Source organism: Pezoporus flaviventris, unplaced genomic scaffold (genome assembly GCF_033815535.1).
Source record: "Pezoporus flaviventris isolate CSIRO_AGI_PZ_B2104156 unplaced genomic scaffold, CSIRO_AGI_Pfla_v1 ptg000083l, whole genome shotgun sequence".
NCBI classification, from domain to species: Eukaryota; Metazoa; Chordata; class Aves; order Psittaciformes; family Psittacidae; genus Pezoporus; species Pezoporus flaviventris.
In genome coordinates, this window is record NW_026892631.1 from 13,842,972 (window position 1) to 13,855,130 (window position 12,159).

At 43.7% G+C, this 12,159-nt stretch overlaps 1 protein-coding gene across 2 annotated transcripts in view; it reads left to right on the forward strand.

Moving 5' to 3' along the window:
* The window catches only part of INTS7 (integrator complex subunit 7), a 45,666-nt gene that overhangs the window by 1,477 nt on the left and 32,030 nt on the right, over positions 1–12,159 (forward strand). For both annotated transcript variants that reach the window (XR_009747243.1, XM_061475451.1), the window contains exons 3-13: positions 126–272; positions 2,549–2,686; positions 3,175–3,221; positions 4,205–4,404; positions 5,968–6,090; positions 6,535–6,652; positions 7,740–7,874; positions 8,368–8,465; positions 8,859–9,098; positions 10,279–10,416; positions 11,154–11,360. Coding sequence is in view for 1 of the 2 variants with exons in the window: in XM_061475451.1 (XP_061331435.1) it covers positions 126–272; positions 2,549–2,686; positions 3,175–3,221; positions 4,205–4,404; positions 5,968–6,090; positions 6,535–6,652; positions 7,740–7,874; positions 8,368–8,465; positions 8,859–9,098; positions 10,279–10,416; positions 11,154–11,360 (1,591 nt within the window). In the remaining variant the exon portion in view is untranslated. The remainder of the gene's footprint in view (positions 1–125; positions 273–2,548; positions 2,687–3,174; positions 3,222–4,204; positions 4,405–5,967; positions 6,091–6,534; positions 6,653–7,739; positions 7,875–8,367; positions 8,466–8,858; positions 9,099–10,278; positions 10,417–11,153; positions 11,361–12,159) is intronic.

Consider the following 12,159-nt stretch of genomic DNA (forward strand, 5'->3'; position numbering starts at 1 on the left):
TTTTAATTTACTCTTGGAAGGTTGTTTTGGTTTTTATGATACTTTCCTATTTAGAGTGCTTGAATATTTATTCTAAAGCAGCCTGATAAAGAAACGTGTGTGCAAACGTGCGTGTCTCCTAACAGAAACAACTTCCTGAGGCTCTGCGTGCTCAAAGTTACGCAGCAGAGTGAGAAGCACTTGGAGAAGATCCTAAATGTGGATGAATTCGTCAAAAGAGTTTTCTCCGTAATTCACAGCAATGATCCAGTTGCTCGGGCCATTACACTTCGGTATGTAATGACATTAATGAACCTCATGCTCTTAGTGTGCTGGTCTGGAAGAGCAAACTACTGTCAATGAAGTTTAGGAGGCGTTTTCTACGTTGCTCGTAGAGTGAAAAGGCAAAGGCTTTGTCTTTAATGGTGGTGAATGATAAAGATCTGAGATCAGAAGAGCGAGGTTATCAACCGCTGGCAACGGCGAGAGCTTTGCGGATGGCTTCGGGCAAACCGGGATTTGCAGCCCTGAAATGTTGTGTTCTGAGGAGAAAAATGAACCTCTTTTATGCATAACCCAGAGAGTAGCTGCATGTAACATATCCTATGTTGCCCGTGGTATAGTTAGGCCAGGGCCAAAAGGAAAGTGTTTCCTTACGTGTCAAAATTGGTATGCTTCCATCTGGGTCTCATTAATGGTTCTCATAGGTGTTTACTGCTTGCTGGTCTCTGGTCGGTAACTTCGAAAGAAGTGCCATTGTATGGTTGATTGCTTTGGACTTCCTGCAATAAGATAAAGAAACCAGTAAAATTAAGCTGTCTTTTCACGTCGCAGTCCTGCTGCCTTGGTGTCTGCGTCCGACAGTGTGCAACATTAACATCTTAACTGCATCTTCCAGCTCCTGTGCGCGCGAATTCAAATGTGAAGACAGAGCCTTTCTTTCTCCCTTTGTATTCTCTTCTTCAGTCCATCTAGAACTGTTACTGATGTCGCTGTTGAAGGATGGGAGGCATTGACAGGGGTTTGTTCGATGAGCTCCCGTGTCCATTTCTTTATTGTCCATTTCAGTATTTTGAGGATTTATTTATTTATTATGCTTTCATGCTTTGGTGTCTCAGAAATTTGTAATTATAGCCTATCTCCGTGTTTTATTGTCGTTCCGCTTCGGTATTCTAACGGCAGGTTACAGTTGTTGACTGGTATAGAGGTCTGGCTTTGCAGACTGTCAGAAGCCCCAGGAATCTGCTTAGTCTGAAAAGAAACTTAAATTACAAACCAGTTCATGGGATGCATCAAGTGAAAGGGTAAAATGGCAGTTGCAGCTGAAAATCCTTGTTGATTTGTTTTTGTCTTCCCTAAGTAGTGTCAGTAAGGAAGAATGTGCTGGAAGAAAGATCTGCTCAAACACAACTTGGTGCCTGTGGGATTGCAGTGCTCCATAGCTGTGTGTAAATGCTTGCTTAGAACTCTTGCAAAAAGTACCATCGGTGCAAATCCTGCGTTTGTTCTTTAGGAACTGGATTGTGCTCAACCTGCCTGAAAAGCATCCTTGGCATATCGTTAGCAAAGTATAGACTGATTTACTCCTTTTTTAGCAGTTACACAAAAGGTAATGCGCTACTCCCAGTAATAACTTTATCTCGCGTCAGCAAAAGATCTTAGAAACAAATGATGTAAATCAGATACTTGGTTGCTCACGATAACGCTCTGGAAACCTTGCTTTCTTTCTTAGCATGTGGTAAAACTTGCTGAGCGTTTGGAGATTTGTCACTTACTTAGGTTTGCAGTCTGAATTGGGAAGGGAGTTAGAAATGGTGGAAACGCTTCTCTAAATACTGGGGGGGGGGGGGGGGGGGTATCCCCCTATACTGCCACATTTCTGAATTTATATCCCATAATGTGCACTTCACGGGTGTCTGAAAAGAGCCATCGAGGCACTTTAGCATTAAATCTCCTGCGTTGATACCAGAGCTTGAATGTAAAAGCACCTTACAAAAACTTGTTCCGAGTGCTGTAGTGGGGTGTTTCTCACTGTGCCCCTTTTGAGGTGAAAGGCATCAAGCCGTAATTCATGTTCTGTTAAACCACTGCCATAACCCACATGGCAAAACTTGTTACCTTTTAATTCTGTTCCTGCTTTTAGCATTGTTGCTCGCTGCGACTGCCTGACAGGAGGATGGAGCTGCCCCAGGGCCGGTTTAGATGGAGCTGAGGAGCAATTCCTGCCCCAGAGGGTGCTCGGGCATTGGAACAGGCTGCCCGGGGCAGGGCTGCAGTCACCGTCCCCGCAAGTGTTCACGCACCGTGTGTGTAGATGAGGCCTCGGTGCCATGGGTCAGTGGTGGCCGTGGCAGGGCTGGGGAACGGTTGGACTGGGTGAGCTTAAAGGGTTTCTCCAGCCTGGTTGATTCTGTGGTTCTGTTTGTTTGCTTCTGTAATAGATGTGCAGGAGCACACGTTCATATCAAAACGGTGTTTTAACCAGTCCTTCTCCGTTTCTGTTTGGTTCCATCTTGCATTTCTTCACGATCACTGTTCTTCCTGATTTTGCTGTGATCTCGTTCTGTAGGATGTTGGGCAGCATGGCATCTATCATTCCAGAAAGGAAGAATGCACATCACAGTATTCGCCAAAGTTTGGATTCCCACGATAACGTAGAAGTTGAAGCTGCAATATTTGCTGCTGCCAATTTTTCTGCACAGTCAAAGTAAGATGTCATTTCCGTTTTCAGTTTTATATCGCAGAGAACGGAAGCTCCATTAGCACTGGCATTCACAAAGCTTCGGTACTGCCAACCGTGTCATTTTTAGCAAAACATTTAATTGTGTGTAATTACAAAATTGCAAGGAAATCTGAGCACAACTCTAACAGATATTTATTTTTTCTAAAATAGTAATAGAAAGCTCATAACTATGGGAATGCAAAGTGGAATAGCAGCTTTAATCAGTGATTATTTTACATAAATCATATTCTGGAACAAAACATAGTGCTGCTTGTCCCTTCGGCATGTTCTTAGAAGCTTGCATTTGACCATGCCCGTGTGCAGGGTTTCTAAAAGAGCTTAGATCCTGGCAAGCACTCTTTTGTGAAAGCTTTTATTGTTAAAGCAGAGTGTTTGGTAGGTCAATTGAGTTTTATTTTGAATGATTGCCCTGTTGTATTTATCTCGCCTGATACTTTTCCTTTTCTCTACAGGGATTTTGCTGCTGGCATATGTAATAAAATCAGTGAGATGATACAAGGTACATGTGTTATATTGAGTGATAAAAGGGAAAACCTAATTTCCCTGAGAATTCCTTATTATCCTTATGTAAATATTAGATGCTGTTGCCCTTATCCTCAAATGATTCGTGGTTTTAAATTAAATTAGCTAACCGTTAATCTAACGCCTGGCTCTTACATCCTCTTAAAATCTAAGTTCTCAAAACACCTGTTTAGTAAAGAGGGAAAGCTCATCTATAGCGTGATGAATAAACTTGCATAGGCCTATCACAGGTTGCTTCAGGTGAGTTAATCGTAGAATCATTGAATGGTTTGGATTGGAAAGGACCTTCAACCTCATCCAGTTCCAACCCCTTGCCTCGGGCAGGCGCACCTCCCACTCGAGCAGCTTGCTCCAAGCCCCTGTGTCCAACCTGGCCTTGAGCACTGCCAGGGATGGGGCAGCCACAGCTTCTCTGGGCACCCTGTGCCAGCGCCTCAGCACCCTCACAGGGAAGAGCTTCTGCCTTAGATCCGACCTGAACTTGCCCTTTTCAAGTTTAAACCCATCACCCCTTGACCTGTTGCTGCAGTCCCTGATAAGTCCTGGTAGCCCCCTTCAGACCCTGGAAGCTGCTCTGAGGTCTCCACGCAGCTTCTCTTCTCCAGGCTGAAGAGCCCCAGTTTTCTCAGCCTGTCTGCATATGAGAGGTGCTGCAGCCCCTGCTCATCCTCGTGGCCTCCTTTGGACTTGCTCCACCAGCTCCAAGTCCTCTTTACGTTGAGGACACCAGAAGTGTCTGTTACCTGCAGTGAAGCAAGGAACAACCTTCTCCAAGAACCGTGGAAGTGCTTGGTACTGCTGTCCTTACGCTGGTAGATCGGTTGGTTATTTGGAGCTGACACAGGTGTCTGTACAATCTGCAGTCAGCAGTGGTAGCAATGCAGGCATACTTGGGCCTCGCTAGTGCCAAAAGCTAGTACAAAGGACTAGCACTGCTTATGTTTCTCTTCCCTGTTGCAGGTTTGGCCACACCTGTGGACTTGAAATTGAAGTTGATCCCTATTCTACAGCACATGCATCATGATGCTAGCCTGGCCTCCAGCTCCCGGCAGCTGCTCCAGCAGCTGGTAACGTCGTATCCCTCTACCAAGATGGTCATTGTTACTCTGCACACCTTTACTCTGCTTGCTGCTTCTTCTCTGGTTGACATTCCTAAGCAGGTAATTCTTCCTAATTACGTCTTTCAACTTTAAGTACCTTTAAAAGACCTCAGATTCTAGCTGATGCTGAGTATAAATCAATGGATATGCTGGGATGGTTGCTTCTATGTGCTAGAGAGAAAGAGCACCCCGAAAACTGCTGCTGCTTTCATATTTTTTGCCCTCTCTGCTCCTATTTCCAGATAACCCCGTCAAACCCGGGAACCCTTCTTTACAGGTCATGGCCTGTCTTTCTTTAAAACAGTTGAGATTGAAATCAGGTAGGACCTTAACATCAACCCTGACCTACTCTGAAAATACGCAACTTTGCCTGTAGAGCCCAGGCTTCGCTTCTCACTACTGTGCATTCTCTCAGGTCCTGGGTGTGTGTTTTGCCTTCCTTGCATGCAAGCAAAGGAATATTTCAATAGCAGAGGGTGCGCGTTTGAAAAGGTATTTCTTGAAGAGCTCCGAGGAGGTTGATTCTGTTGCTGTAATTTAGGACTGCAAACCAAGGTTGTGGGAAAACAGCGATAGAAAAATACAATACTTTTATGTTCTGATAGTGTGCTTTGTGGACATGATTTATGTAGCAGGTCTGAACACAGGGACTCTTGAGACTAACTGTTCCTTGTAGGCATGAACGTCGTTGCTTTCTTTCCATCCTGTACAGCTATGAAAGGCTGGTGTCGCTGTTAAACCAGTAACATTGATCTGTCTGAAACTTCTTTTTTGATGTGGCTGATTTTTGTATTTCAGAGGATGCTTCGATAGTACCTAATCTAAGCCAACTGAAACAACATTAGAACACTCTATAGGCTTTTCTGGGTGGTTATTTTTTTAATGAGTAAAGAGCGGTGATTTATTACCTTTATGAGGTAGGATTGGTGATTTAGGCTGTATTTCTGTAACAGAACAGCCAATGCTGCTTAAAAGTGATATAGCCAGGGTGGGGATGGAAGGCAAAACCATGGCCAGCACATTCATACTTTTTCACGTGCTGGCTAGTCCATCTTTCCATCTCTGTGAAGTTTCAGAAAAAGACCACCGCAAGTGTCATTTAATTTGAGATCAAGGCTTCAGAAGGGGTAGGTAGGGGTTGGGTGTGTTTGGGTTTCAGGGTTTTTTTTTTTTGGCAACTACATAGAAGATGTCTGTGTTGCTGTCTGTTAACTGCAGCCACCCAAATTAGCTTCAAATGCCCAGAGTAGTTGCTAGTAGCATATTCACAACAGCGTAAGTTTGGTTTCTTTTTTTTTTTTACTGAGCTTCTTGGAGATATCTTATGGTAGTTCTCAGAATGCCAGAACAGCTTTCAAGGCTTCTCAGGTATGCAGGGTGAGAGAAGATAGAGAAGGATGTTTGAACAAGCAAAGCAGCGTGGTAGAAATCAGCTGTCAGACTATTTTAGCTTGCCATGGCATTACAGCCTAAGCAGCGGCTTTTCCACGTGGTGGAAATCAGACAGATATGGCAAGTTACTTTTGGCTGAGTATGCTCAAAATTCCTTCACAAGTAAGTACCTTTAAAAAGCCTTTCCTTCTAGTAGCATCTCTCTTAAACAGTGAATTTACCTTGTCGCAGATCCAGCTTTTGTTGCAGTACTTGAAGAATGACCCCAGGAAGGCTGTGAAGAGGCTTGCAATCCAAGATCTAAAGTTGTTGGCCAACAAGACACCCCATACGTGGAGCAGAGAAAATATTCAGGTTGGTACATTCTTTTAAGCTATAGTTTGTTACGGAAACTTGCAATTAGTTGCAGGATTCTTTCCAGGAGAACAATTTTGGAGGTAAACAAACTGTTACAAGGCAAAATAATGATGTATGTCTCTTAAGACTGGAGAACTGTCTTAACGTCTTCAGCAATATTTGATCAATGAGAACTGATAACGTTTTTGCAACTGATTTTTAAGTAAGAAATGACTTGGAGTTGGCGCTTCCTAGCGTATGAAACCCACTGTCCTTTTTCTGCAAGCCATGTTCTAGATCTACTACTAAAACAGATGCTTCAGGACATGACTTCTGATTTTGATTTCAGTATAGTCTGTTTTGACTCTCAAAACTTTTCACAGCCAACTGCAACTAAACCTTGAGTACTGATAGCTCATGGGACTTCCCTCCCTCTGGATCTTTTCTCCTGCTACTCTTTAGGCACTGTGTGAATCTGCTCTTCACACTCCTTACGACAGCTTGAAGCTGGGCATGCTGTCTGTTCTTTCCGTGTTATCGGGGACCATTGCCATTAAACAGTACTTCAGCACTGCTCCAGGTAAGAAAACAAGATCATATGGTTATCTTTGGCATTTTGGATGCTTTGACCTGTCTGTCTACTGATAATCAGTTTCATCTGAACATTTTGTAGTGTGTTCTGAAACTGGGTTTGACCTTCAGCATACTAGGTTGGAGTCAGAATGTGTTCATCATATGTAAACTTAAAATGGGATGCTTGTACACCCATGAATAGTCGTGGTCTAAGATTTTCTTCTTGATTTTGTGGTTAATGTGCTTTATGAAAGATTTTCTTACCTTTGGGTCTTATAGGCCCTCAGTGATATGGTTTAGTGGTGGTCTTGGCGATCCTGGGGTAATGGCTGGACTTGGTTATCTTAAAGGTCTTTCCCAACCTGGTTGATTCTATGATCCTTCAACTTTTCTTCATCCAATGAAGAAATGTAATGCCTCCCAAGTGGCTGTCGTATGTTCTGCTTTGAAACCATGGCTTTGCATAGTTTTTGAGTAGCATGAAGACTTAATGGTGTTGAGTGTGGGCTGGCATATTATCCTGGCTCAGTGAAGCTTTGCCACATTTGTGGGAATGACCCGCTTCAGTACCAGGTGAACCTTTCGGCCTTGTGACTGTATTTTGAAGAAATAGAGTAGACATTTAAAAGTGATTCGGGGTATCTTGTTCTTAAAATGATGATCACATGGCTTTCTTTTTCTTCTCAAAATCCGGACTGCCCTAACGAGTCACTACAAGCCCAACTACATGGGCTGCAGAAACAGAGAAAAATAGTACATCCTCTTCAGTCATTCTGGCATGTCTTAATAATTGATATGTTCACCAGCTTTTTTAATGAGACGTAATAATTCTTAAGGCAATACTTCTCCGGGTCCCTGAAACGTCAGGCTTTAGACCCAAATATTCTTTCTAATCTCTAACTCGTACAGTGTTCAGGAACGGAGGGAGAGCCTCTGTGTGTGCGGAAAGAGACGCTTCCATCCTGTCCTTTAGCCATAAGAAAAGAAATAATCCTAAATCGATATAGACTTTCTGTAGAAACGTACTTGAAGAGATCTCTGATGCAATTACGAACTGGGCTGATTTATGTCCTGTTTGCCTTGTCTTTGTTTAGGAGCAGCAGCTACAACTGCGAGGTCATTTGATTTAGTAAAACTGGCACAGGAGTGCTGTTACCATAATAACCGTGGCATTGCAGCTCATGGTGTGAGAATTCTGACTAATATATCAGCCTCTTGTCAGGAAAAAGGTAAATGAAAGCAAGGACAGTGAAATGTGTCTGTTTACAGTTAGGCTTATGCACTTAACATGTGTTAACTGGTCGTGTCTGAGAACCTGTCTGTAAATCTGTCTGATCCTTCATGCTGGTTTGGGAGAATGGGGCCTGTAATCTAGCAGAGAATATTCTCTATGATTTTATGAATGGCTAGAAAGGTTCCATTTTGATTTAGGATTGCTTATCAGCCTTTGAAAACTCTTTGCACAAAGCTTGTTGCAAAAGAATAACAGGGCATTCAGAAGCCTCGGTCCAGAGGCTTACGCCTTGCAAATGCCACGGTTGGTGTGGCTGCAGGGTAAGTTACCCGAGGCATGGAATAGCAGAATTGTTTCTAATCAAAAGAAGGTGAGGCAGAGGTATTGGGAAGATACTGGTCGTGAGCGCAACACCGGTCCAAACGTTATAGCACCTGTGGTCAGAAAATGTAACTGAGAACTAACTTACTCTGTTTCTCTTTCCTTAGATCTTCTGCCTTTGGAGCAGGATGCAGTTTTTGGCTTAGAAGCTCTTCTTGTTCTTTGTAGTCAAGATGACAGTCCAGGAGCTCAGGCAACCTTAAAGGTGACATTACTATTGTCTTCCCCTAGCACAGCTGTAAGTTTTACAGTAATATTCCTCTCAGAGGAACACTATAATAAAACGTGAAGTTGAACGTGGCATGGAGGTGTCTCTGGAGGACAAAGAATACTGGAGAGAGCTTGCTCTTTGGAGATGGGGATGCAGTGTACATGATTACAACCCTTCTCTATTATTTTAATTTTCCCACTTCATAAGCTGCTCCTGGTAATTTTATCTGGTTATTTTCCTGTAAAGGCTGGCGGTGTGAGAAAGATTAGAATTTCTTGAATTTGTCTTCTCTATTTCTGCAGCCATATATGCAGATAAGTGTGTCTGGCTTTTTTAGTTTTAAGTAGACATTATGTTTATTGTACCTGTTGGTTGTGTGAGTTGCAGATCACGTTAACTTGCATGGTGAAGCTGGTCAAGTGCCGTCCTCACCTGAGCCAGTCAGTAGTTGAATCCCTGCTGACCCAGCTACACAGCGCCCAGGACGCCGCCAGGATTCTCATGTGTCACTGTTTAGCAGCTATTGCCATGCAGCTGCCTGTCCTAGCAGATGGGATGCTAGGAGACCTGATGGACCTCTATAAATTAATTGGACAATCTGCCACAGATAAAAAACAGGAACTCTTGGTAAGACTTCCTTCTGGTAAACAGGCCTTAGATTCGTAGAGTCATAGAATCAACCAGGCTGGAAAAGCCCTTTAAGCTCACCCAGTCCAACCGTTCCCAAGCACTGCCAAGGCCACCACTAACCCATGGCACCGAGGGCCTCATCTGCACACACGGCGTGTGAACGCGTGCAGGGATGGTGACTCCAGCCCTGCCCTGGGCAGCCTGTTCCAATGCCTGAGCACCTCCAATGCCTGCCTCCCCCTCTGGGGAAGGAATTGTTCCTCAGCTCCGTCTAAACCTGCCCTAGGGCAGCTTGAGGCCGTTTCCTCTTGTCCCATCCCTTGCTCCCTGGGAGCAGAGCCCAGCCCCTCCTGGCTCCATCCTCCTGTCAGGCACTTGTAGGGAGCGATCACGTCCTCCCTGAACCTTCTCTTCTCCAGACTGAGCCCCCCAGGTCCCTCAGCCGTTCCCCATCACACTTGTGCTCCAGGCCCTGCACCAACTTCTGTGCAAACTACTGTGGATTGATTTTATTTAAGAAGCCAGCTAAGTCGTTTCTTACGTCTGAGTTGATGTGCCAGTCTGTAGCCACTCTCTTCACTTGTGCTTTAGCTTTTGATGGCATACATTCGGTGTTGAAACATCCCATGGCTGGAGCTGAATTATGTATTTTTAAGTGTATTCCATTACATTTTCCAGCAGGTGGCACTGCTCTAGGCAAATCGAGCTATTGAAATTAATGGGGTATCTGTAAAATAATGGTTAGAGAAAAGCGAAATGGCAGTTAGCTCGCTTCATGTCTGGTAACTCTCATGCACATGACTTAATACACTCTTAAGAGAGAAAAATGCTTTTTATCGTGTCTGTTTGGAAATGAATTTGAATTTTAAGAAGGAAATTACAAGCTTCTTGTTACTTCATTCATTGCATTTGAAACATCTCGGTTAAAAGCCACAGTAAAGATTCTTTAAATGAAAGTGACTTTCATCTCCAAGAATGGAGCTACTTAAATAACTACTTAAAAGACCCGTGACTGAGAAGTTCCTCGGTTAAAATGGTTATGTAATCTTCTATGTAGTTTTTGAGTCTAAAATCAAGCAGATCATTTCTGGTAGCTTAGGAGACAGAACTGGCTTTTTCTTTCCCTTTTTAATTTAGCTCCTGCTATATAACCTTCTTCCTCACCATTCTTTATTAGGTTTCTCTCGCCACAGTGATATTTGTTTCCAGCCAGAAAGCTTTATCTTCAGAAATCAAAACTGTTATCAAGCAGCAGCTGGAGAATGCCTCCAATGGATGGACAGCCTACAGGATAGCTAGGCAGGCTTCCAGAATGGTAAGTGAAATACCTGGAGGAAAATGGTTTAGTGCGGTTGGAAGGGTGCTAGTGACTTCTTTGAACTGGAAAAAGAAAATAAGGAACGTGGTAGGACTTGGGAGGAGGAAATGAATGAGGGATTTGGAAACTTCCGTCTTAATTCCCTGGAATGCTGATTAAGATATATGGCATTTAGGGCACTCATCCCATCGGGATGGTTTTTCACTTGTTTTTTGAAATATTTGGAAAGGAAGTAAGTAATGATCTGATACTTTCTTGAGCACATGCCTAATCTGTATTGTCTAGCTGTTCTTCAGAAGGTGAGACAGGCCATCCTGATGTGTGCTTCTCTTCTTTTCAATGTGATGAAAGGAAGGAAAATATACTGTTTCCCTTTTCGCAGGTGGGGTTAGAATGATGTAGAAACCCTAGTATGAGATGCTGTCGTAAAAGTAAATTTCAGTGTCTGTTTCTCATATTGTTCAATTACCTTGTGTAAATAAGTACTGTACTTACTTAGTATAAGTATGTATACATATAGATGATACACAGGCTGCTATTTCCATAAAATAAACATTTGTGCTTTATTTATTGTTAGGATTGTCATGATCAAATGATTGGAAGAAATTTCACTGTTTCTAACGTTAAAGTAAGCGTAGTTCTGGAGATGTGACTGTTCTCTTATGTATATTTGTGTCATAGAAATGCACAGCCTTCATTAATGTCCCCTCGTAAAAACACTCTTGTCGTTGCAGGGCAATCATGACATGGCCAGAGAACTATATCAAAGCCTGCTCACTCAAGTGGCATCAGAACACTTCTACTTCTGGCTGAACAGCTTGAAGGAGTTCTCTCACGCAGAACAGTGTCTGACAGGTCTGCAGGAGGACAACTACAGCTCGGCGCTGTCTTGCATTGCTGAAGCTTTAAAATCCTATCACAAAGGAATAGCATCACTGACGGTTAGCACAGATATACTTTAGTGATGTCTTTTCTGTGTGCTGTAGCATAGAATCACAGACTGGTCTGTTTTGGAAAGGAGCGTAAGATCTAGTTCCAACCCCTCTGCCATGGACAGGGACATCTCCCACTAAACCATGTTGCCCCAGGCTCTGTCCAACCTGGCCTTGAACGCCGCCGGGGATGGAGCAGCCACAGCTTCCCTGGGCACCCTCTGCCAGCGCCTCGGCACCCTCTGCCAGCGCCTCAGCACCCTCACAGGGAAAAACTTCTGCCTTAGATCTAACCTGAACTCCCCCTGTTTCAGTTTGAACCCATCATCCCTTGTCCCATCGCTACGGTCCCTGATCTGTTTGGTTTCTGTTCTTAAAACTCTGACGAGTTTTTTGACATCCGCCAGACTCTGAGAGGACTGCAGGGAAGAGGTAGTTGTAGCACGCTGCATCTGCAGAGAGAAGATCCTGTAGCTCAGCCAAGTGTGATTAGCTAGACTTCATCACCACCACCCCTTCCTGCCTTGATCAAATCCTGTGATACGATCACACAGACACATCTGTTTTTAAAGTTACAGCACTTAAAATTTGCCACTCCTTGTTTTGGCTGAATAAACGCTATTGTAATAGTCAAGCCTGGGACTTTGTCTCCATTGGCTGCTACCTTCTCAAGATAGGGAGAAGGATTTAATTGTCTTCCTCCCTCCTGCTGAGTTCATGTTGCTTTCTCTTTGACCATGGAATCCTGTGGAATCCTAACAACAAGGCAGCGCAAGTTTACTAGGAGGAGGGAGGACAATCAAATCGG